The following is a 26,433-nucleotide window of genomic DNA, read 5'->3' on the forward strand; positions in this document are numbered from 1 at the left end:
ATCATCATAAACAAACAATGGAAAAGATCAGTAAATAATGTACGAACATTAAGAAGTTTTGATTTTGACACTGACCACGAAATATTAACTGCCAAAGTGAAGATAAAATTCAACAGGAAAAATAATATCAGAAAAGAAGAAAACATCAACCTATCAAAACTAAAAGATAGCTCAAGCAGAAGTCGATTTTTAGAACAGATGTGCTTGAAATTAAAACCCTCCATCTTCCAGAACAGTGGAAAATACTGGGAAGAGGGAAAAGAAACAGTTTATCAATTGCAAAAGCCACTCTAGGTTCCAAACCCAAAATAAACAAATAGTGGATAATCCAAGAAATCATAGCTACCATAGAAGAGAAAAGAGAGGCCAAGATACTTGTGAACCAACAAAACAATGAAGAGAATAGAGAAAAATACAGAGCACTAAAAAATAAAGTTGATAACCTAAGCAAAAAAGCCAAAGAAAAATGGTTAGAAGAAAAAGCTAAGAAATGCCAAGAAGCATACCAACAAAACAACCTAAAAGTCTTCCATGATACTGTAAGAGAAATTACAAAGGAATTCTCAGCAAAAGCAGTAACAATGATAAACAACAAGATGACTGAAACTGGGAATATTGAATATATAAGAAAAATCTGGTAAAACCATTTTAAGACTATCTTCCACCAAGGAAACAAAACTACAATGCCAACAATAAAAGAAAATAATGATCACCCAAAAATTTTACAAGAAGAAGTTAGATATGCAATAAAACAGATGAAAAACAATAAAGCACCAGGCATTGTTACTATCCCTACTAAACTGTGGTCATATGGAGGCAGCATATCAATAGAATATTTAACAATCCCAATATACAAGAAAGGAGACAAAAGAGACTGCAGAAATTACAGACCAATCAATTTACTCCCTCACACCTATAAAATATTCATAAGAATTATACAAAATAGATTAAAAATCACCTACGAAGAAATGATAGGCATAGAACAAGCTGGTTTCCGAGGAAACTATTCAACAATAGACCAAATTTTCACATTGCACCAACTAGCAGAGCTCAGCTGGGAAGACCATAAAGAACTATATTGTTGTTTTGTGGACTTTAAAAAAGCTTTCGATAACATCAACAGAGAAATCCTTCTTAAAATTCTACTAGAAAAAGCAATAGACAAATATATAATACAGTTTCTGATAAAATATTACTCTAAGACAAATGCAATAATTAAAAAGGACACACTCACAACAGAACCCGTAGAGATCCAAAAAGGAGTAAATAATATCAAATATGCAGATGATCTCATCCTTCTTGCAAGAACCCCAAATGAACTACAAAAGTTGATCAACAAGCTAAACGAAACCTGTAAAACATATGACATGACAATAAATATACAAAAGACAAAATGATGAAAATAGGGAGGAACAGAACTACCATCTCAGCCACCCTAAATGGAGAACAAGTAGACAACTTCATATACCTTGGATCAAAACTAACAGAAACAATAGATGAACTCAAAACAATCAAACACAGAATAGCGATAGGATGGACCACCATGGGAAAATTACAGAAAATATGGAAAACAAACAAGATATCTAAACAAGCCAAAATCAAATTATATGAAGCAATAATTATACCAACAGTCATCTATGGAGCAGAAGCGTGGACAGTTAAAAAAAGAGAGGAGAAAAAACTGCTGGCATTTGAAATGAAATGCTTAAGAAAAATAAATAGAACAAGTTGGATAGAAAAGAAAACAAACATCACAGTCAGACAAGAACTATTGTATAAAAAGACAATAATAGAAAAAATTAGAAAACCACAACTGAGATGGTTTGGACACACTGTACGCATGGATGCAGACAGACTTCCTAACGTCCTAATCAATACTTTTCCAACTGAAAAAAGAAGACCTGTAAGACCAAGAATTACCTGGCTGAAATTAATAAAGAACATCTCGGGATGCACAACATATAAGGGACTTTTTCGAACAGCAAGGAATAGAGAAGACTGGAAGATCCTGCTCAAGAGAAGACTCAACCCGTCTTAGATGGAAGAGAAGAAGAAGATTTCTCAACTATTTGTCTTAAAGTGAAAATCTGATCGTGACAGCCTCTATTTGGCCCGAATCCAGCTTGTTCTTCACCATGCTTTCCTTCCATAATCCTTCTTAATCATATCTCAAGGGAGTTGTGAGTAGTGGAGACAGAGTTGTAGAATGGATGCCCTCCCTCGATGAGTCTTTGGACTCCCTTGAGGTGACTAATAATAATACTTGCATAAATCTTACCAGGAACACTCAGTAGGGAAATACCTCTGTAATTCTCATATTCAGTTTTATTTCCCTTTTTATATATATGGCTATTATTAGAGCTCTACTACAATCATCTGGAACTCGTCCATCTTTCCAGGCCTTCTGAACTATGCAGTGTAAGACTTTTATACGTCCATACTTGAGCATTTCTGGTCGAATATCATCTACTCTTGCTGCCTTTCCACATTTCAGGCTTTTGATGGCTTTTTTTACTTCAAGTATGGATATATATTCCTGATTGCATGCCTGTTGAGTGTTTTTTATCACTGTGCTGTCACTGCTTGTTAGGAAACAAGCAGTGACAGCACAGTGATAAAAAAATTTAGCAATTTTTCGAAGTAATTACTCCATACTTCAGGGATATCTTTTTCTCCAGTTTTCACATCACCTTTAGCATATCTAATTCCTTTTACAGCATTCTTTCCTCCATTTCTCAGCTTCTTCAACAACTTCCAGAATATCTTGCCACCTTCTTGATATTTATTTTCTATATTCTTACCAAAGTCTTCCCATGACTTTTGTTTAGCTTTCTTACATTTGTCTCTATATTCTCTAAGAGCACAAGCTGACTAATTTGCCAGGGACTTTTGATATGCTTTATTCTTTTCCTTCACTGCCACTTTAACTTTTTGTGTCCACCATGAAGTTCGGATTTTTCTATCCTTGCAGACAACCTCACCACATGCCTCTCTGGCTGAATCAATGAATTTTTTTTTTCAGGGTTTGCCACTGAATCTCCAAGGTTTGGTTCCTTTTCTCAAACTCATTTTTGAATAATTTTGTGGATTTTAGTCTACAATTCATATCTGAGAGCTGCTTAACTTTTGTTTGCTTTAAAACTTTTTTCCATGTTCTTCTTTTCAGTATGAAATTTAATGTTATCCTGCTCAAGACTAAATGGCGATAGTTCCAGTTTAAAATTCTCTGTACACTAGTGTCCTGCACCAGAGAGAAAACATCACTATCAACAACAACATAGTCAATGAGACTTTCCTTATTCCTTGCCTCTTCACTCCATGTGAATTTGTGCACATGGAACATTGTGTTAGTTATAACCAGTCCATGTCCTGAACAGAAATCCAACAGGTATGTGCCATTATTATTAGCTTTTCTCTTTTCTCAAAATTTTGTCTGACAATCGTTTCCTACTCTACTTTTTAGATCCCCAACAAGGACCAACTTTTCCTTTTTCATTGTTTCAGTTGCTTTCTCTAAAGCCTCAGAAAATTTCTCCACTTCTACCTTAGTAGAACCTTCTGTGGGACCATAGGCACAAATAAGTCACATTGTCTAGTTCCCATGCTGATATTTGCCCACATTACTTGAAATTGCCTGCCATTCAAGAAGATTAGTCTCGTATTTAGTGTTGAATACTATGGCTACTCCTTCTTTTCCTTGATTGTCATTGCCTGAATATAGCATGTTGTATTTATTGCTTAGAAAAATCTCACTAGTTTTTGTCTTTTTTTTTTTTTTTTTAATTTCAGTCACCCCTATTATATCGATCTGGTACTTAAGGTATAACTGAAGGTATCTGACAACGAGCAGAGAAGATTAAGAAAGAAGAGATGAGTGAGTAGAGCAAGGAGATTATTAAGCAGTGGACAATATTGTATGGTAATTCCATAATTACAGGTGTGTGTGTGTGTGTGTGCGTGCGTGCGCATGCATTGTTTAATAATGTAATCGAGTCTCCTTGATATCATGAATAAAAGATGTTAATGATGCTGTTAGAATGCTGCAAAGGTGGTGAAATCGTGAATAATCTTGACAGGTAAAAATGGTTTAGAAGGGGACAGTGTGGAATATTAGAGGATATAAAAGAGTTATCGAAAGAAAAGAAAAATAAAAGTTACAGAATAAAATTTTAAAGCTGTTTCCAAGTGTGATAGGAGTACACCAAGAAGGGCCCATAGTTGCAAATGAATCAGTGCTTACATTGTGTAGTTAGAATGATGGGAAAATTTTACATGTATGGAAAATCTGAAACAGTATAACTGAGATTCCACTTGAATTGTTGTGGGGTGAGATGTATGGAGTTGACCCCCCGGGGGGACCCATTTTTTTTGAAGATTCGACACCCAGAGGCTACCCTGAGTGTTGAGTCTTCAAAATTCAAATCATCAGAATTCAAGGAGAACTGGCCTACCAGTCCTGAACATGGAGTGGGTGGGGGTTTAGGCACCAGGGGGCAGAGAACCCTAGTAATTTATAATTTTCAATAATAAAAGTGAAACTAATCATTATAAATTAAGAAATTATTTTGGCATAAATAATGTATCTGCATGTAAAAGAAATGTCACTATTTCTGTGTTAGTATGTCTGCTAATCAACAAGACATTCTTGAGGTATTCTGCAGCTTGATGAACTTTAATGTGACTAATGGAGAAGTGTTCCCTCTTTTCTTTCTCAATAGCAGTGAGAGTAATCTAAGCTTTTACATTTTCCTCCAGCTAAGAGGATTATTATCAAGTATTTCTAAGATGTAGATTATTTCAGAAATAGCAACCAGCAGTAGTACAAGTAGTAATATTTAGATTTTTTAAGAAAAAGAAACAATAATAATACTAAACTTTCTTTTGTGTGGTATGCATATAAACATGGTGAAAATATAGAATAGTGTTTCTAAAATTTCAAATAATTTCAGCAGACAGTAGAACAGCTGATTTTAGATTACAAAGCAATACAGAATGAGAAGCTTCATGGTATAACAATATTATTGCCTTATTTCTTTTGTCAAAACAGTAAAATGAAGTAATAGATTTTGAATACTGTCTGGAAAAGCTTTCAAACCTGTAGAAATTTAGAGTAGTTATGTAATTGTGTTCCATGAGAGGATAAGGGGTGGGGGAAGCATTAGAAAATCTTCAAAATGGGCATAAAATTTGAATCATTCCGTAAGATGATATCTTTCATGCTATGTTTTCAACATATCTACTGTGGTTACTACTGGATATTATCGTAATGTTCATCCTACAAAAAAAAAAAAGTCGAAGGTGAGAATCCCTGCTAAAATATCATTGGATATAAATTTTTGACACTAAAAAGACTCGCAATTGGAAACGAATAATGCAATGTAACATCATTTGTTATTCATAAAAACAAACAAAAAAAATGGTTTCGAAAACTAAAATGTGATAATCCATATAATGGTATTTTGCTACAAAAGAAAGCGAAAGGTCATCATATTTATTTCAATAAATGTTATTTACAAATATAAATATTTCACATTTTCAGTGCAAACAAACATTTGAAAATCCACGAAAAAAATGCTTCTGTGATGTCAGTAAAGTGAAGAAACATAAAGTTGTCTTGATGCTTAACATAAAGTTGTCGTGGCGCCTACGTCGCCCAACTCTCCGAGTTCCGGACTGGTAGGCCAGTTCTCCTTGAATTCTGGTGACTCAAATTTTGAAGACTCGATACTCAGGGTAGTCCCTGAGTTTCAAAACATTTCAAAAAATGTGACATTAATTTTATATATATAGGGTAGATTTATTTTTGTAGTATCTTTCAATTAGTGAAGCATAGTCTAATATAGTGCATATTTTGCTAATACTAATGTAGAAATGATTTCATAAGTTGTAGTATTCGTTGTGCCGTGTTCTCTCTGATAATATGATAGTTTATTTAAATCTTTGTCTTCCTTTCCTTATCCAAATCAGTAAGAAATGACTTCAGGTCATTTCTTGCTGATTTCAAATATTTGTCATCTTTCTGATCAGGGAATGGCAGCAAAATTAAACTCTTTATACAACACTTGAGGATAAAGCTTGATTTTGTTTTGGTTTACTTTATAATTTTTGATGTCTGTTTTTATTGGGTTTTTGTTTTCCTGCTAATGCTAGAAGGGATATGCTTATATTTTAAGTGTTCTGCTACTATCATCTGTGGCAGCGAACATGCTATGGAAGGTTACTTGATAAATTCTAGTAAATTTTAATGAAAGGGATACAAAATACCTCCCATTAAAATAATGGTTCACTGCATACCTCCTCTTGGTCTTTCGCTAAAAAGACATCAGAAGAATACCGAAAAGCTTGAACACCAACTGATTTTCTTTTTTTGATATTCTCCCTATTGGAAAATTTGTGCCTCAGAATTAACTCATGCTATATCATGTTTATAATCTTTCTGCTCGTCTTATATCCACTTTATGTCATAGAGACAAGTAAGTATTAAGCCCACTGCAAAAAAAAAAAAAAAAAAAAAAAAAAAAAAAAAAAAAAAAAAAAAATGGGGGTATCAGCCATCTCCAGGAGTGAACCAGTGTTCACTCCAATTCTCACAAAACTGATAGATATCATATTACTATTATTATCTTATGAGCACCAGTTTGGATTCAGTTGCTATTAATGCACTGTGAATCTCACATTTGACTACAAGCATTGGAAAGGTTTGTAAAAATTTATGTAGTTCTTGATATTTCTAGTTCATTTGCTTGAGTCTGGCATAGAGCACTACTTATCAACTACCATCTTATGGCTTCTGTCTTCCACTGTTTGCAATTCAGTTGCCAAATTTCCTTTCTGCTACCTCACTGCTCACTCTGTGTGTGTGTGTATGTATATACAGGGTGTTCGGGATAAATTTGACATATTTATAATTAATTATATTTTTCCGTAAGTTACATGTATTAACACACACTTCTCTTCATTTAAAAGTTTGGACCCTTCTTCATTCATATACAAGATGTCAGAAAGGATGGATAGCTGGAACCCACCTGAATCATGGAAGAGAATAACTTGTATCATGATGATTCGTGCCCGCCATCAAAATAAGGATATTACGACTGCTGCCCAATGCTCCCTGAATACAGTAAAAACAATCAGGCATGAACTAGAGACTTGCAATGGTGACTACGAGGATGTAGCAAGAAGAAAGATCCCTAGCAGACGATCTGATTGTGTTCGTACAGCAGAATTCCTCGCAAATCTGCAGGAACAGGTGTTGAAGAACCCTGGCATTGGAATTCGGGCTTTGTTCGTGGAGTTGCTAACTGTAGTCAAGCCCTGGATAACAAGGGTAGCCAATGGTAGGCCGTATGTATGGCAGCAGGATTCGGCCCCTTGCCACACCTCTGGGAAAAGTCAAAAATGGTTGTCTGAAAATTTCTACGACTTCACCAGTCCAAATGTTTGGCCTCCAAACTCCCCAGACCTTAACCCCATGGATTATTTTGTATGGGGCGCAGTTGAAAAAGACACCAATCGCACTTCCAGTAATACAAAAGCCCAGTTAATGGATAAAATTAAAACAGTTTTTGCGGCCCTTCCCAGGGAGACTGTAGCATCAGCTTGTTCGAGGTTCCGAAGCAGAATTGAAGCTGTGATCGATGCTAATGGTGGTTATTTTGAGTAAATCTTGTTGATAGTATTGTAATTAACTCTGCCTGTAATGTTTTTTTGTCAATTCATTAAATTTAATAGATACAAAGAAGATTTTCTTTTTCCTTACGAAACTGTCAAATTTATCCCGAACACCCTGTATGTGTCATGGTGAATGATCTCATCTTTTCAGATTTCTTAAGTACTTCCGGGCTGCACATTAACCCAAACTTTTCCTCTCACTAATCTGAAATCATATTCTTAGTTTGCTGATGACAGTATATTCCATTCCTCTGTTTTATTTGACAAACCCTGTATTACTAGTGCCCAAACATTCCAAGCTACATGAACCTAAACACTGTTCTTGGTATTTGCTACTCTGGTGACAACAACCTTCTCCATTTCAAAATCAAAATGCAGTCCTGTTGCAAGAAAAGTCATGTTCTCACTACCTTTATTTATGCTCAGCTCCCCAAGCAAGATCAGATTTCTCTTGAGCCAATTTGTATGTCTAGCTTTTCCTAGCATAAGCAAATCTCATACATAGCCTCTTCAGCCTTTAAAAAACCTAGCATTCTTCCCCTTCCCTCAAGATATTTCTGACTGTTACAACTATTAACACTATATAATTCTCAAATCTGTTCATTAGAATGCTGTTCTCACATTTGTGCACCAAAAAAAAATTCCCGAATGCTTGCTGTTATTCAGAAAAGACAGTCTGATTAACAGATGTCTTCTTTCTCACTCACTCCACAGTCACTTGAACATTCTGGTTCTACATTATTGCCTTTTCTATATGTATTTTCACTGGCACTGTTATATTATTCTGCTTTTCTTCAGACCTACAAAAATCCTGATGCATTATCATTTGTTACAATCCTAGCTTGAAGAGTTCATTTACTGCTATACCATACGTCCCAATCCTCCAAACAGAGGAGATTCTTCTATCATTTTATTGTGTTTGATGTGATAGCACTTGCTTTGAAGATTACACGTAATAATAACCACATCAGATTTTAGAGACTATTTCTAGCTTGACAGTATGATTCACAATCAAGTTCCAAACTTCAAATGATAGTGATCCTGCTCAACTTAAATTTCTAGTTGACATTTCCTCAAGGAAGATGTGCATTTATGGTTGGTGCTCATTTGGATTACCAAAAGACCATTTGTTGAAAAAGGTCAAAACAACAGGAATGTGGTTGTTGGCTTGACTGGAAGAAGCTATATGTTATACCATATAGCTGTCTGCCAATACTGTGGATGATGTTCTTGCTGAATATGATGGTAATGATTTATTTTATTTTTTTAACAACTACATAATTTAATAATAATGATGATGCTATAATTGCTCACTGGGTTTATATGTATTCCTCTAATACATAATACATATAAACAAATTTATATGTATGCCTTTGTTTTTAATAAGTTCACTTAGTCATGGATTGTATTAATTTAATTAAAATAAATAACTACATAATTTTTAATAATCTACATAATTTACATAATATTCAGGAAGTACACATGAGGAAAGTGTTTTCCTGAAACCCATTATTATTACTCCCAATATTTATTGTTAATATATTTTCCTTTGAACTGAGTGTTTTTGCATGTATCACTTGTTAAGAGGGGAGAGGGTTCAAATCATATCTGCAATATCAATTTTTATAGGCCTTTATTAGAATTTTTTTACTTTTGATGTATGCAATTCTGTCTGCTGTATCATTTGTAAATTACTTCTTTGATTCCAAGTGGTTTATCTCTTATTAAAAAAAAAAAAAATTAAGAGCTAAACCATTTAATCATTTAACAAATTTAAAAAAAAAAAAAATCTGAAACTAAACTACAGATCAACTTGCAGAATAATTCATATCGCATGACATCGTATGTAATTGATTATCCCAATCTCTTAATAAGTTATTGAACAATAACTTATTAAGAGATTGGGCCTTCAGACATCATATAACTAAATGAATATCTTAAGTTTTCAAAAAAAAAAAAAAAAAAATATTTACCCACATTGTTCAAGCACCAATACATACTTCAGATCACAACAGGATGAAGAAAGGGGGAAAAAAAAAGAAGCTAGGTTGCCAGTTTTATTTACATAATCTAATGGTCTCTACCCATTTTGGACAAAATTGTAGACTTTGTCTCTTGCTTCTAGTAGAACTTCCACTTTTCACAGACATTCTTCCTAAGTGTATAACAATAACAAATACTAAATAGGTTCTTCCTATATCTTTAATCATTTAAGAATGAATTTACTTTCTTTATATTGAAAGCTTCAATACATCTACTGAAGAAACAATTAAAAGCATATCAACAATTTCAAATATCAGACTGAAAATTCTTCTTAAGACTGAAAATCTTTAATAAAACGATAACAATTCCATGCCCCATAAATAGAACTTTACTGGACCTACTTTTTATTTGAAGAAGAATAAAGTTTTCCTCATTGTGACTGAACAAGTCCTGTGTAGACAAATAATTATGATAAATTTCATGATTATATTTTCATTGCTTCTTTTTCTCATTCTCTCATTAATTCATATTACCAGAATATTTTTATGAATATTTACTTTCTAACTAATGAACTGTTTCTATACAGAAATCAGTATCTGATACTGTTAAATCTTCATGTATGGAAGACATAGAAACAACTTCATTTCTCTTTCTCCATGTTTCTCTCCTTTCAAGCACCTTGTAATATGCATTACCTCTTATCATTCATTTTGATTCTGCACATGTACAGAAATACAGCAGAACATTTTCTGTTTCAATCCACTATCTGAGTAGGGCTATCCCCACAACTTTCTCAGTTTTAAATGGGAGTGATAGTTTCTTCTCCTAACTTAGTTTGTTCCTTTACAAAACATACTGATTTCTATGCAACCAGATAGTTTGATATCAAATTATGGAGATGAGCACAAATTATCACTTCAAATCATATTGAAATGATAATTTTAATTCAGTTATTCAGTTTAACTTTCTTGTTCTTTCTTTTCCTCTTTAGGTTGCTAAGCAACTTAAAGAACAGCAGATGGTAATGCGAGGTCACAGAGAAAAGTCAATGATTCATGAACTTAATCGATACATTCCAACAGCAGCAGCTTTTGGAGGTCTGTGTATTGGAGCCCTTTCAGTACTTGCTGATTTTCTTGGTAAGTAGATAGTGAAAACATCTTCTACACATGTGTGTGTGATGCTTTCTTTCTTTCATAAAATGTTATGACATTTTAAAGAAATGAATGACATTATTTTGGATAGAATTTGGATTTTATATATATATATATATATACACACACACACATATACACACACACATACACAGTAATGAACAGATTAATCTGAACACTCATATTATAAAAAAAAAAAATTAAAAAAAATTAAATTTGCAAGAAAATAAGTACAAAAATTATACTCCAACTTTACCTAATAATTTATAAGTATTCGTCTGTTTTTAATAAGTTCACTTAGTCATGGATTGTATTAAATTATCCTTTGTATCACAATTTAATTTTCCAAGTCTCTTTTTCACTGTGATCCATACATTTTCTATTGGGTTAATATCAGGAGGGTTACCTGGCCACGGAAGCAATTGGATGTTGTGATTTTTGAGGAACTCTTTTACTTTTTTTGATATGTAGCATGCAGTGAGAGCCTGTTGAAAGATGATTTGTCTGTGTGTCTGGATCTGTGGGACCACTCTTTTCTCCAGTATTTTTATGTATTGGTCAATTTTCATCATACCGTCAGCAGGCACAAGTGATCCTTGACCATTATGTGTAAAAGAACCCCAGATCATCTTTGTAGCTGGTGTTTAGGAGTTTGTTGATGGTGAGCGGGAGAAGTCTTCTCAGCCAATGATTTGCGAACATAGGTATTTGCTCTCCTTGGGCAAAGAAATTACTCTCATCTTAGAATATGACCTTCATCCACTTCTGATCAGTCCAATCTTTGTGCACTTTTACCACCAGAGCCTCTTTTTCTGCATAGTCTTCATCAAGAGTTGTTTCTTTTTTGGTCTGTGGGCAGTCCTCTCTGCTTCCAACAATCTTTGATGGAAGCAGAGACATTAATTCTACTAGCTGCTAAGTCTACAGCAGACAATCTTGGATTCATTTTGCTTTTCCTAACTAGTAAACGATCTTGAGTAAGTATAGTTTTCCTTTTCTGTCAGGAGAAAAGGTACCTGTCTAAACCTCTTTAAAATTTCATTAACAGTACCCAATCCAACACCACACTCATTGCTGAGAAAGAGTACATATTTTTGAACGCTTTCTTGGAGATGTATCCATTTTATATCTACACAAAATGAATGAAATACTATGACATGAATGTCAACTTGTTTGCACTGTTAAAAACGCACAACACTATTAATAAACATTATAGAGACAGTTGAAACACACAGCATTCCACCAAAAATAGTAAACCGAAACCAAAATTGTGAACTGAAACAAAAACCAAACCAAAAATTCAACTTGTCTGGATTAATTTGTATTTGCAATTTTTTATGTGACCTTTGAGCTTCAAACTCCTAACCCCAAGTTCCCTAGTTCATCATTTTCTCATAGCATAATCTCACCAGTTATTATGCTGTTGGAAATGTCATGAAAAATGGGTAACTTTACACTTTACTAACATTGAATTGACCACTATTATAATTTTCCCACAGTTCTGACATATTCAAATAATTTTGTAAGTGATATATATCAGTAGCATCCCTGATTGTCCTCTTTATCTTTGCATAATCAGCAAATAATTGAACATCTCCTGTCAGCTCCTTACCATTATCATTAATGTACAGTTTGAATAACAGTCCAAGGTGTGATCCTTGTAGTATACCATTGGTCACAATGGGATAGGTTTGTGCTTTTCCCCATTATGTCAGTAGCAAAGTCCAAAAGTATCATGGTGTATCCATTCCCTTTATCCAACTAAGCTGTAACATTATTATTAAATGTGAGCAAATTGCACAGAAATGAACTCCCTTTAGTAAACTCATGCTATTCATCGTAAAATATAGCTGAACAATATGAATCCATTTCTGTGGGATCTCTCTTAAGCTGAGATTATACAAACATGTCAAGAGCTTTTGGCTGAACATTCCTTTAGCTTACGTATTGAGATCCCATCTGTCCCTCGAGCTCAGGTTGGGCAACTGTTCCAGAACCATGTTTTCATGCATCTTTGTTGAATTTAGTGGTAGCATTATGTGACATGTTACATACACCAGGTTGATGGATCTTAGTGAACAGTCATTATTTGAGCAATTGCATGTGCTTCTGACACAAGAGTACTGTCTACGTGCAGTAAAGTTATTCTTCCGCATTCATTCTTTCTTTTATTTGTTGCACGATAATATAAATTCTTTTGGGTTACCTTTATCCTGCAAAGCCAATTTCTTTTCATACTCAATCATAGCTTTCTGCAGTATTCAAAACATAAATCATCTCACACTTTATTCTCACAATATTCCTTCCATATCATCTTGTTGGATCTCTTACTTTAATAAAGTTGCATGCCATTTCATTCTCACCCCATTTGTTTGTTGAAATCTAGGTACATATTCGGATACTGCATCATTTAAGCATCTTTTCAAATGGGATCAAAGAGTATCCTCCTGAGTTTGTCATAATTTTCATCTTTGTAATTCAGCATGTAACTTTTATTAATTTGAACATCCATATACTTTGCTACTTTGCAGGTTAGTACAGCATGATCCCGCTTGCCAACTGGTGGAAGAACAGTCATATTCTTAACTGAGACTCCTATTGTGATCAAATCTAATACTGATTCTAGTTCCTTCTTTCATGTGCTTCTTGAAAAAGTTGTCTCCAATAGCTCAATTATTTATTTAGCATATGATATACAGGTCTCAGAATAATATATACAAATTACATAAAAGAGCATAAAAACAATTGTAAAAATCATATTAAAAGGGGTACACTAGGCTGAAATGATTAAACATCAAAATTAAGAATCAGGAGTCAGAGCTTAATCCTTAAATCCTGGATCCACTCCAGGGATTCTGGGGTCAGTTTAAAAAAGTCCTCTTTAGAACCCAAGAATGAGTAGATAGGGCACTCAAGCACAATGTGATTGATAGTCTGCATCCCTCTTCCGCATTCACAGTTTGGGTATCGGACCAGTTCCATTTATGCAGGAGATGCTTACATCTCCCATGTCCTGTTCTGATCCGATTTAAAGTGGTCCATACATGTCTATGGAGATTGAAGCCCTCCAGACGAGATGTCAGATTTGAAATGGGTATTTGAAGATTGGAGGGATGTTGAAACCAATACTCTCCCCAACATAGGTCGAAGTTCTGGTCGTTTATTTGTAATGCACTCCTCCAGGCAGGGTGCCTGGATTTCAGTCTTTGTTAAGTATTGAAGGAAATGTCTTGGTGGATAGGCAAGGAACTGTTTCCAATTATTTTTGTCCATAGTTTGCTTAAGGCTCGAGTCCTGCAGAGCAAAGACTCAAGCCTTAAGCATCGCCATCATCTAAAGTATTTATCAAATACAGCCAGATCTTCAGTTAAGGTGTTCTCAGCTTTTTGGAATATTGATTTGCAATGGCAATATCGTCAGCATGCATGAATCTACGTGATGCTGTCTTTGAGACATCACTAATATGTAAGTTAAAGAGCAATGGGGCAAGAACTGACCCCTGAGGTAGGCCAATAGCTCAATAAATTCTCATGATAAGAATGAAATTCTTATCACGACTTTTCTCTGCTACCCAATGTTTGGATAATTTAAGCCACCCATAATAATTACTCATTTAATATCCATCAGGGTAAATGTGGTGATGCATTTCATGTCTCTTTAAGCTGAACCACCAATAATATGATTACCTGTAGCAATATCCCACCAATAGTTTGTCTTGCTAGCCTCTACTTCAGATAGCCTCAAACTCACTGCTGCATGAAAATTTGTTATTGTTATCAATTAAATGGGTTTTTACCCTAACTGAACTCAAATCATCTGATACAAGTAGCACCTCCTCCTCCTCTCTTATCTCTTTTGCCATTCCTAAAAATGCTATATCTTTACACTTGATTCCAGTTACTACATCAGACTCTTAGAGCTATATATCACTAATGACAACAATCTTAGGCTAAGATATATTCACCAAAGCATCTGACTCAACTCCTTTGTTCTTGATGCTCCTGGTATTTGTGTATAAACCTAACTTGTTACCTCCTGGCTTTTTTGTGTGCTTATATCTATGTGCTTGGCTGGAAAAATTTCTCTTTCTGTCCTTACTTACATTATAAAAAGTCAGAACCCAAAGTGTAAAGGTTTACCATATCACCATCTTAATAGTCATGCTTGTTGAGATTCATATCATTATCAATATTTACACACCTTAGTGTGGAACTTACACAAACAGTTTTCACTGTTCCTCCCATGATAGCCTAGTTATCATGGGAGAAACGGTGAAATCCATTTAGGTACAGGCCATTCCTATTATACAAGTCTTTTCTACCATCACACTCACTATATGTGCTTTTTTAATCAGAGGTGAGTTAACCAATTTTATACCGAGGTAGCAGTATTTTCTCCCAGAAACTCGGCCTTTTCATCCCAAATACAGGCAAATCATCCATGAGGACACCCACACACACAATTTACAAGCAAAGAATACTGTTGTTGTTTGTAGTGGTAGGCGATAGATGGCATTGATGGTAATAAAGTAGTTGGAGAATTAAGTAGTTGGAAAATTATTAGTTGAGGTGTGTCGCCTAATAATAAGAATAATTATTATTATTACATGGGTGATTCCATGGAGTTCGTAGACCAGGGTTCAACAACACTGGGCTTACGGGCACCCAAGTGCCCACCACTGTGCCAGATATTGAAGCGTCAAACAACCTTCAATTTTTTTTTTAGTGCGCATGCAAACCGCACATCACCAGTTATGGGTTATGCACTTCTGTCGCACCAGGCAGGTAGCCTGAATTCTTTTCTAGAGTGACAGTCAGTTGTTTATTTGATGTGTTTCTAATAATATTATATATTTATATTATATTTTTTACAAACCATGATGGATAACAAATAAAAAGAAAGACATTTATAATTTTAACATAGAGTAGGAAGAACGATTTGGTTTTACTTATTTTAAGGAGAAATGTGTATGCTTGTTATGCAATGCAAGAGTTGCGGTTCCTAAAAAGTCTAACATAGAGAGACATTTCAACACTGTTTATAAAAATTTTAATACAAACTTTCCTATAAATTCTATAAATAGAATAAAAAAAAGATTTGTGAGCTGAAACTAAACTAAACAGCAAAGCATTTTTCCCAACCCGACTTCACAGTCAAAGAAAGCAACAATTGCCTCTTTTAAAATTGCTCATTTGTTAGTAAAGAAAAATAAACCATTTCTAGAAGGAGAATTAGTAAAAGAAGTCATATTGCTGGCTTCTGAGTCACTTTTTGATGAATATAAAAATAAAAATGAAATAACAGCAATAAATACAATCCAACTATCAGCAAGAACAGTAACACAAAGAATCGAAATCATTGCTACTGACATTGAATTAGAATTGAAAAAGGATTTAGAAATTTGCATTTACTTTTTTTTTGCAGTTAGATGAGTCTAATGATATCTTGGACACTTCCCAATTAGCTATTATTGTAAAGATGGTTGTCAGCAACTTTTCTACAGAGAAGGAATTCCTCAAAATTCTACCTTTAAAAGTATATTTTTTTAATTTTCAGAAAATATATTGAGAAAAATAGTTTGCTATTAGGAAAGTTGACCACAATTACAACTGAGCGATGAAAGGAACAAAACATGGATTTATTGCGTTATGTAAACGTTATGTTCATTCCCAAAATTTACATCATATCATTTCATCATCCACCAAGAAATATTATGTACAAAAATAATACCTTTTCAACATGTAATACAAACAGTGGCGAAAATTATAAATTTGATAAGAGATGCATCAATGCAACACCGATTATTTAAATTAGTTTTACAAGAAGAGAATGTGGAATTTGATGATCTTACTCATACGGAAGTGCAATGGCTTAGTAGAGAAAAAATACTTGAGATGTTTTTAATTTATTACCCGAAGTGAAGGAGTTTCTAATGTCAAGGAATGAATCTTGCTTACAGTTAGAAGACAAAACATGGTTGCTTGATCTTGGATTTCTTACTGATTTAACAGGAAAATTTAATGAATTAAATTTGAGATTGCAAAGCAGAAACCATCATATTGTTCAAATGATAAGTGCAGTGAATTCATTCCAAGCAAAATGGGCACTTTGGAAATCACATCTACTGAAAAATAATTTAGCACATTTTCCAAATTTGAAAAATATTGAAATTTTTCAAATTTGAAAATTGAAAATTTTACTTATTCTACTGAGATTTTCTGGTGTCGGTCTTTTCTGGTCTTCTGTGAAGCCACTGAAATCATCACAGAATTGAGGGAACAGTTTGTTCCACACCTCTTTAATTGTTGATTGCTTCACTTCCTCCCAAGAATCAGCAATATTTTTGATGGGATCATGGATGTTGTAATTCTTACAGAACTCTCTCAAGGTCATCACATCATCTTCTGTAGCCGTGACTGCTTGCGGGAATGTACGGCGTAAGTAATGACCTTTAAATGCAGAAATGCCTCCCTGGTCCATTGACTGTAGTAATGATATAGTGTTGGGTGGTAAAAATACAATCTTTACATTAGGGTGAAGGTCATCTAAAGATATTGGATGTCCAGGAGCATTGTCCAGCACAAGCCGAATTTTAAAGGGAATTTTCTTTTACTAACAATAACTTTCCACAGCAGTAATAAAACAGTTCAAGAACCAATCTTTAAACCGGCAAGTGTGGCCCTTAAATTTGACTTCCAAATAATGGGAAGGGCTGCTTTAATAAGGCGGTGAAGTGCGAGTTTGTTTATATGCAGGAAAGAAACTAGTTCCCGAATTATTAATTTAATTATTTAATTAATATCCTTTTGGGGAGCTCGTTCGTAAGTTGGGTCTTCCGTAACCCCGGGACCCTCCTGTATTTGAAATCCAAGTATTGATCATGGCTCAATAATTATCACTGCCTAAGAACCAGAAATTTCAGTTATGTACCAGATTACAATAAGTTAGCTGAATATCTGCAATGGCAAGTATCACGTTAATGCCTTTTTAAGTACATACTTAAGTTGGTAAGTAAAATTTTGTATTAAATAAATTCATTTAAAATAAATATGTATTGAATGTACTTTAAGCTTACATCTTCCCCTCTAGCAAAATTAAAGTGCCCTTTGTCATAAGCCAGCCATTCGGAGTGCCCTTTTTAGTGAAAAGGTTGCCGACCTCTGCCGTAGACTCATCGGGAGGAAGCCATAAACATTATGCCAAGCACTATCCAATATTTGTGCAATATCTACCATACTTTGTTTTGAACTTATTCACAGCCGTGGCACTCCCAACAGTCTCTAGCAACCTATTCACACATTTTAGCCACACATTTCTACTCAATTTCCAAGGATGGCCTCTAGTTCTTCCACCACTAGACCTGTTCTGAAAAATTTGTATGTCTGAATCATATCATCCCTTTTCCCCCATCGACCAATCTCTGTAAACCACAAATGTTCATCTTATTCTAATAACATGTATTCCATAGACTGCCTCTAGATCCTTGCCTTATCCTGAAGAAACCCAGGTGCCAAAATTTGTGCACAGTACCAAATGGGGCTTACTGAAGCCTATAAAGAAGTATAATAACCTGCCTTATCTCCTCTCATTAGGGTATTCTTCAGTAACTAAGTAATTTGGTAACCTGTTTTAGCCACTTTTGCAATATGTCCTCTAAACTTCAACTCTTTGCCACCAACATCCCCAAATCTCTTGGCTTCATCAGTTTCCCGAAGTACATTTCCATTAATATAGTACATAGCTGATAATTTTTTGCCCAAAATGCATAACCTTACACTTTGTACATTAAACTGACATCTGTTCTTCTTAGCCCATACTGCCAGGCTATTTAAATCATCCTGCAGAATTTTAATATATCATCTTTATTCACAATTTTTGCATCATCAGAACAACTGAATAGTTCCTCTCAAATCATTTCCTATATTATTAATGTACAAACAGTAGTGGCCTCAAGTACAGAGCCCTATGGTACTCTGCTAGTCACAGGTCTCCTACTGGACTCTGAATAAACTACTGTTTGGTATCTATCCATCAACCACCCTCTTATCCACTTTACCAACTTCATATCCAACCTTGGGTTCTGCAGTTTATTTATTAGAATCCCATGCAATATCCTGTCAAATGCCTTTGCAAAGTCCAGCAGAATCACCTTATTCTGATTACCCTTATCCGCCTCACTTATAAATGGTAAGTTATTGAGGCATGGCCAGTGGTGAGCTATAAGGGCGAGCCCTTTGTTAAATTTTTCTCAAATTTGCGAACTGCTTGTTCTTGTTTAATAATCTTGTAGAACTAGACAATACCACCGTGGAATGTATATCTCATTGCATTTTGTTCTGATGGAGTAGTGTAATGTTAGGAAACAAATCAGTTGTTGCAATCAAACTTCTACAAAGATTTCCCAACATTATGATTTGGCATTGCGTAGCTCATCATTTACAATTAGCATTAGACGATTCGATAAAAAAACATTAAAGAAATAAATCATTTTGAAATATTTATGGATAAATTATATGCTTTTTATCATCAAACAATCAAAGAGAATTAAATACGATTGCAAAAGGCCTTGGTATCAAAATTTTAAAGATCGGCCATGTGTTTGAACCACAATGGACAGCTTGCAGTTTACGAACGCTTCTTGCTGTGTGGAGAAATTACCCAGCTTTATGCAAGCATTTTGCATCAAACGATTAATATAAGGGCTTTTTAAACCGACTTTTCAATTTGGAATTTTTAAAAGATCTAGCGCGCGGTTAGCCTAGTGGCTATGCGCTTCACAACCATATGCCTGGGGAAGGAGTGTCCTAGGTTCGATTCCCGTCAGTGACGTGAGGAGCTGAAGGATCTTCCTCAGCCATAGCCAAGTTAGCCAGTCTTGGGCGTGGACAGCAGGGTTTTTTCCCCAGTTTATTCTGGGGTTTTTCATCCCGCAAAGCAGGCAAACTGGCCTTGAGAACTCAACACTACAGGCCATAGGATACTCCGGGGCATAAGGCTGACCACCTTATCCTGTAAACGGAGTGAGGTCCGATGATCAATGGACCCTCGACACCGCAAGGTAAAAGAGGGTATAAGGAAGATGTGATGATGTGGAAAGTACTGTCATCAGCAAAACTATAATTTTGCTAATTCAAAATTATAATATCAGTGCTCGTCTACTCCAGGATCTTTAAAAGAAATCTTATGAGATTTGGAAACTGGCAGTTCAATTACAAAAGGCTTGAGGGTGACCATAAAATTGTAGCTTGTTCATAAGGCCTTGATGCCAGATACATTCAAATGCCTTTGAAATATCGAGAGCAACCACATGTTTCTTTTCTCCATATCTTCCATGACCTGTGTCTAGAGGTGGGTAAGGTTAGCAAGTGGGTCTGCTGTAGAATGAGAATGACAGAATCTATATTGATGATCGCTAATTAATTGATGGATCTCAAGGTAGTGAAGAAGCTGGATGTTGATGACCTTCTCCATCACTTTCAAGAGTGCCGAGGTAAGAGTAATGGGAAAATAGTTTGATAGATTTTTTGCTCTAGGTGTTTATCAGAACAAGGAAAGTCAAACTTTCCTTGTGCAGTTTTGGATGTTTTTGATTTAGATGTCAGTGGTTTGAGTTTTTTTTTTTTTTTTTTTTTTTTTTTTTATTCCATGTGCAACATTGTCTTGTGCTGCATGTCTGTTCTGATGACTGTTCTCTTGGTTGGAGTGTCTGTTGCTCTGTTGGTGGAAGTATATGGCAAGTTTTTCCTAATGTGACCTTTGTGGCAGTAAAATACTGTGATGAGATGAATATGTAGAAGGTCTGTGTGCGTGTGTGGTGGTGTGTTGATGACCTTTGGGATAGGTTGTTTAGTGCATTAGTAACTTGTCTTTGGAAACTGTTAAATGTTATAGAAGCAGCATCTTGGCAATCACTGTCAGATAGTATCCTAAAGGAGTGTATTCTTTAATAGTTAAAATGACTATCTATTTTCTCTAGAAACAATTAGTGGGATTGGTTGCAGAAGTGTTATTTAATTGGCTGTTCTCCAGTACCATATTAGTGTGTGAAAGCAGGTGTTTTTGTTACTGTGTTAGCATCGGTTAGGGTTTTTTTTTTTCAGTCTCTTTTTTTCTCATATTGTTTTCGTTATATAAGATAGAGAAAGCAAAACATGATATATTAAATTTTTTTCCTATAAACAAAAATGCCAGACTTAAAGAACAAAATAAACGTTAAAGTACTGAAAATTTGCCTTCTGAAAGTTCTTTTGTCCTTCCTGGAGTGAAGCCATGGGGGGGGGGGGGGTCTTTCTTCATTTGCAGCAGCATGCCATGTCAGAGGCAGGTAATTCAGGTATCTAACAAGAGATACAAGGTGAAAGCCTTGAGCTAATCTAGCTATTTGAACTAATGACAGTCTAACATTACTAGTATGGAGAGATAAAGAAACTGTTCTATTTAAGACATTCATTGTACATAAACATAGATAAGTTTTATGAATGGATAGCTCTTCAAGAGACATATCAAACAATATTAAAATGTAAGCATTTTTGTATCTCAAGTTGAATAGCACACATTCCTCAGTTTTTGTGGAAATTTCTGTGTTGTATTTTTCAGATTTTTGTAATTTTTTTATTTTATTTTTGTTTCTTTAGCATCTGCTGTGATGCTAATATTTGTATGACCATCTTTCATGGTAGAGTTGAGTGCCCAGATTCCAGTCCAAGTGTGATCTTAGTGCACCCCCACACCACATATATATAGATTCCCTCCAGGTATGACCTAATAGAGCCGATTGGGAATCCTTCAAAAGACATGTTACCATTGAGTTCATTCTCATGTTTTATCTTGGGTCAGAATGCAGAAAACTGTTTTACTGCTGTCTCAGATGGCAAAGATACTGGTTCTCTAGTTAAATAACAGCAATGTGTTGAGCATGCACAGCAAGGCCATCACTGCATATGGGAAGAAAGGAAAAGGGAAGAACAGAAACTTTCTCTGGAAATGAAACATGGTGGTAGCCACTTCACGCTTCTGAAAAGTAGAACAGTGGTACTTCATTGGGTAATGAAAGACATCCACCAAGAAATCTAGCTGCCATTTCCTTCGCCTAGGGAAAGTATTCTTTTAATGTGGCTTTTATGCATTTTATTTTGTGAATTTTACAAATGACGCATATGAATGGGTTTAAACTCGCAAAAAAAAAAAATAGTTATGAAAAATTCATTATGAAAAATAGTTATTTTATATAATGAAAGTTATTTTGGGAGTACTGTTAGTATTTATTTTCTTTACTATGTATAAATAACTGCTTAGCTTCACTTCAGAATTCATAATATATATATATATAATAAATTCATTTTTACTCATTTACGTTTATTTTCTTAGGTGCCATTGGTAGTGGTACTGGTATTCTTCTTGCTGTCACTATAATCTACCAGTACTTTGAAATTTTTGTGAAAGAACAGAGTGAAATGGGTGGAATGAGCACATTACTTTTTTAAAGAAAGTGTATTATTCACTTGTCTAGAAATGTATTTCAGAGCAAAGTGGTGCTTATTTTGCACTTATTTAAATAGAAGAGCCACAATAAAGACTTTTTTTAATTATGTGAGCATCAGGCTGTTTTTGGGACAATTATTTCGGTCACAAGTGTTTTCACATAAGTTTATTGTTAAGATGTTTGGTTTTCTTCTTTTCTTAAGTGAGAAGTAATTTGTATATCCAAAGTAAATTCGGTTCTGTTACAGATTTGTGCTGTTTTACATTTGACCATTACATTTTTCATTGATTTTTCATAACAAAAATTCTAAATAAGGCTTAACTATTTAATGTCTCACTCAACCCACTGTCCATTTTTTAACATCAAAAATCATCCTTCGGTATAATTTTAATAACTCTGGTAAAATTATGTTTAAAGCAAAGTCAATTTTAAGTGATTAAAATTGACTTTGCATAAGCAGGATTTTCAGTTCTGACACTTTTGGCAGCAGTTGTATTATTTAAATAATAAAGATGTTTTTAAAATAGTTTTGCCATTTCATTTGCCAGTAAATGTTAACCAGTAATATATGATTTTGCATTAATTCAATCTTGGTATTTTCTTGGATCTGACTCACATTAAAGAAACCTCAGTAAAGGTCAAAACTAGTCTGGGTAGTGTTCCTTCTAGGATGCATAGCAATACACACCTGAAAAGAAGTGTGTTTGCAGTATGGGATACTAAGGCAATTGATGTGAAGTCAAGAGCCTCTTATACAAGTATCTTCATGACTTGGATAATGAATTAAATAAGAATATATGTAGTCAATTCAAAAATTCAATAATTTCTCTGAGATCTTCAATTCTTGATTTTCATCAACTGAGGCAGTGTCACATGGGATATAATGTTCCAATAAGGAAAAATCCCAGTCCATGTACGTCAAGATTTACTTTTATAAACCTTTCATTTACAGGGTGCTTAAGGGTCAAAGCTACATAACAGAGGAGACCACCACATAGCCCTTAAAGGAATACGGAGAACCAACCAGGGCTTCTGACCTAATGTCCAATCCTCACCTTCTCGTGGTGCAGCCTGTTAGGTATCTACCTGAATACTGAACAAAGGAGGATGGACTGGCAGTTTGGGATTTAGGACCAAATTGTATTCTTATTGGCTTAAACCACAATATAAAATGATGGTACGTGACAGAATTTCATGCAGGCTTGGGCGTTGCCTGGTTCAACAATGCCCCTGTTGCTTTCGCCACAGGAAGCTGGTGCAAACAGCAAAAAGTCAGCCACTGGAACAAATCCTGAAACACACACCCCAACTCAATATCACCAGAGTTCAAGATCGGCACTACTGACATAAGAAGCCTGAATGGCAAAGAAATGGAGCTAGCTGAGGAACTGAATAAGTACCAGATCGATATAATAGGTGGTGACCGAAACAAAAAAAGGCAAAAAGTGGTGAAATCTTTCCGAGCAATAAATACAAAATGTTATATTCAGGCAGTGACAATCAAGGAAAAGGAGTAGCCATAGTATTCAACACTAAATATGATGCTAACCTTGAATGACAGGCAGTCTTAAGTAGAGTGATGTGGGCAAATATCAGATTGGGAAACTACACAATGAGACATATTTGTGCCTATGGTCCCACAGAAGGTTCTGCTAAGGTAAGTGAAGGAATTTTTTGAGGCTTTAAAGAACGCAACTGACACAGTGAAAAATGAAAAGTTGATCTTTGTTGGGGATCTAAACAGCAGAGTAGGAAATGATTGTCAGACATACAGAAATTTGGAGAAAAGAGCAAAGCTAATAATAATGGTAAATACTTCTTGAATTCCTGCTCAGGACATGGACTGGTTATTACTAACACTATGTTCTGACATGAAAATGTGCACAAATTCACATGGAGAGAAGAGGCAAGGAATAAGAAAAATCTCATTGACTATGGTATTATTGACAGTGATGTTCTCTCTCTGGTGCAGGACACTAGAGTGTACAGAGGATTTGAAATTGGAAGTGATCACCATTTAGTCTCTTGAGCAGGATAAAATTGAATTTCATATTGAAAAGAAGAACATGTAGGAAGGTTTTAAAGCAAATAAAAGTTGAGCAGCTCTCAGATGTGAACTGTAGACAGAAATATACAAACATTATTCAAGAAAAAATGAAAGCTTCCGTTTGAGAACAGGAATCAAACTTTGGAGATTCAGTGGCAAGCTCCGAAGAAAACATTGATTGATTCAGCCAGAGAGACATGTGGTGAGGTTGTCTGTAATGATAGAAAAATCAGAACTCCTTGGTGGAGACAGGAAGTAAAAGTCAGTGAACGAAAAGAAAGCATATCAAAAGTCCCTGGCAAATAAGTCAACTTGTGCTCTTAGAGAATACAGAGATAAATGTAAGAAAGCTAAACACTATGTAAAACTAGCTAAACAAGAGTAATGGGAAGACTTTGGTAAGAATAGAAATAAATATCAAGAAGGTGGCAAGACATTCTTGAAGTTGTTGAAACTCAGAAATGGAGGAAAGAGTGCTGTAAATGGAATTAGAGATAATAAAGGTGATATGAAAACTGGAGAAAACGATATCCTTGAAGTATGGAGTAATTACTTTGAAAAATTGCTAAATGTAACTAGCAGTGACGATATCATAGTGATAAAAAGCACTGACCAGGCATGCAATCAGGAATACATATCCATACTTGAAATAGAAAAAACCACAAAAAGTCTGAAATGTTGAAAGCAGCTGGAGTAGATGATATTTGACCAGAAATGCTCAAGTATGGAGGTATAAAAGTCTTACAGTGGCTGCACTGCATAGTTCAGAAGGCCTGGACAGTCGGACAAATTCCAGATAATTGGATTAGAGCTCTCATAGTACCCATATACAAAAAGGGAAATAAAACAATGTGATAATTACAGAGATATTTTCCTACTGCGTATTCCTCATAAGATTTATCCAAGTACGCTGGAGAAACGGTTAATGATTGTGGAAGGGGAGCTGTGAAGAATAAGCTGAATTCGGGCGATATAGAGACAGTCATAATCAGATTTTCACTTTACAACAAATAGTTCAAAAATTGTGGGAATAGAACAAAGATCTCTATTTAAGTTTTTTAGGCCTGCAAAGGAAGCTATTCAAAATTCTACAGTTATAGTGTCAATGGGGCAATATATCAATTTATCAATAGTTACTCTTTATTTGAGTTGTAATTCAGCAGTTAGAATGGAAGGAAGTACAGGAAGGTAGTTCAGTGTTAAATCTGGTGTCAGACAAGGGTGTACATCATCCCCTCTGTTATTCATTATCTACATGGATCACATTATGAATTAAAGTAGTATTAAATCAGATATCAGAATTGGATATATTAATGTCTGCTTTATGCGGACGATGTTATACTTTTAAATATATCCGCTACAAGTCTGCAAGATTCCCTGACTAAATTGAAGAACTTGTAATAGATATGGTATGAAGGTCAGCAATAACAAGACAAAGAAAATGAAAATAGGCAGAAGCGTTGAAAATATCAACTGCATTGCGAATTGAGAACCTATAAAATATTTCAGCTACTTAGGCATGATTTTTAGTGAAGATGGTTAGTTAAATATGAAAATAGACAACAGAATCAACAAAGCTGGTATGGTAGGAAGTCAACTGAATAAATTTATATGGAATAAGAGAGAAATTAGCTGTAATCAAGACAGTGTTTAAACCAATTTTAAATTATGGATCTGTGGAGCTGGGTTAAAAGTAAAGCACTTGACCAAAGACTAGAGACTGCAGATATGAGAGTCCTGAGAAAGATTATGGACATGAACAGATGGCATCAATGACAATATGTTGAAAACGAGGATATTAGGAAAGAACTTGATATTGTCAGCATCCAGGAATGCATTAGCAGAGCTAATCTCAAGTGGTATGGTCACTTAAGCAGAATGGGAAAGGAAAGATTAGCAAAACAAATGTTCTTTGGCAGGAAAATGACCCAGAGGAAGACCAAGATATAGGTGGATTGATACGGTACAAAGTGCCTTAGACGATAGAAATATAACATCTGGTAATGTTGGAGTCTTGACAAGTAACAGACTGATTTGGAGGAAAATTGTAGATAGGCAGTTAGTAATGATGTAAATTTTTCATGTAGTACTGTCAT

At 34.8% G+C, this 26,433-nt stretch overlaps 1 protein-coding gene across 1 annotated transcript in view; it reads left to right on the forward strand.

Annotated features, from left to right (window-relative positions):
• Window positions 1-22,538, forward strand: part of Sec61alpha (SEC61 translocon subunit alpha) — a 151,639-nt gene extending 129,101 nt beyond the window's left edge. Inside the window, exons 11-12 of the mRNA XM_090410578.1 lie at window positions 10,646-10,793; window positions 22,176-22,538. Of these exons, the coding sequence (XP_090266704.1) occupies window positions 10,646-10,793; window positions 22,176-22,291 (264 nt within the window). The 3' untranslated portion in view covers window positions 22,292-22,538. The remainder of the gene's footprint in view (window positions 1-10,645; window positions 10,794-22,175) is intronic.
• The last annotated feature ends 3,895 nt before the right edge of the window (window positions 22,539-26,433 follow it).

The sequence above is a fragment of the Typopeltis vanoorti genome, chromosome 20 (genome assembly GCF_054136105.1).
Source record: "Typopeltis vanoorti isolate ZY-2024b chromosome 20, IOZ_Tvanoo_1.0, whole genome shotgun sequence".
Lineage (NCBI taxonomy): Eukaryota > Metazoa > Arthropoda > Arachnida > Uropygi > Thelyphonidae > Typopeltis > Typopeltis vanoorti.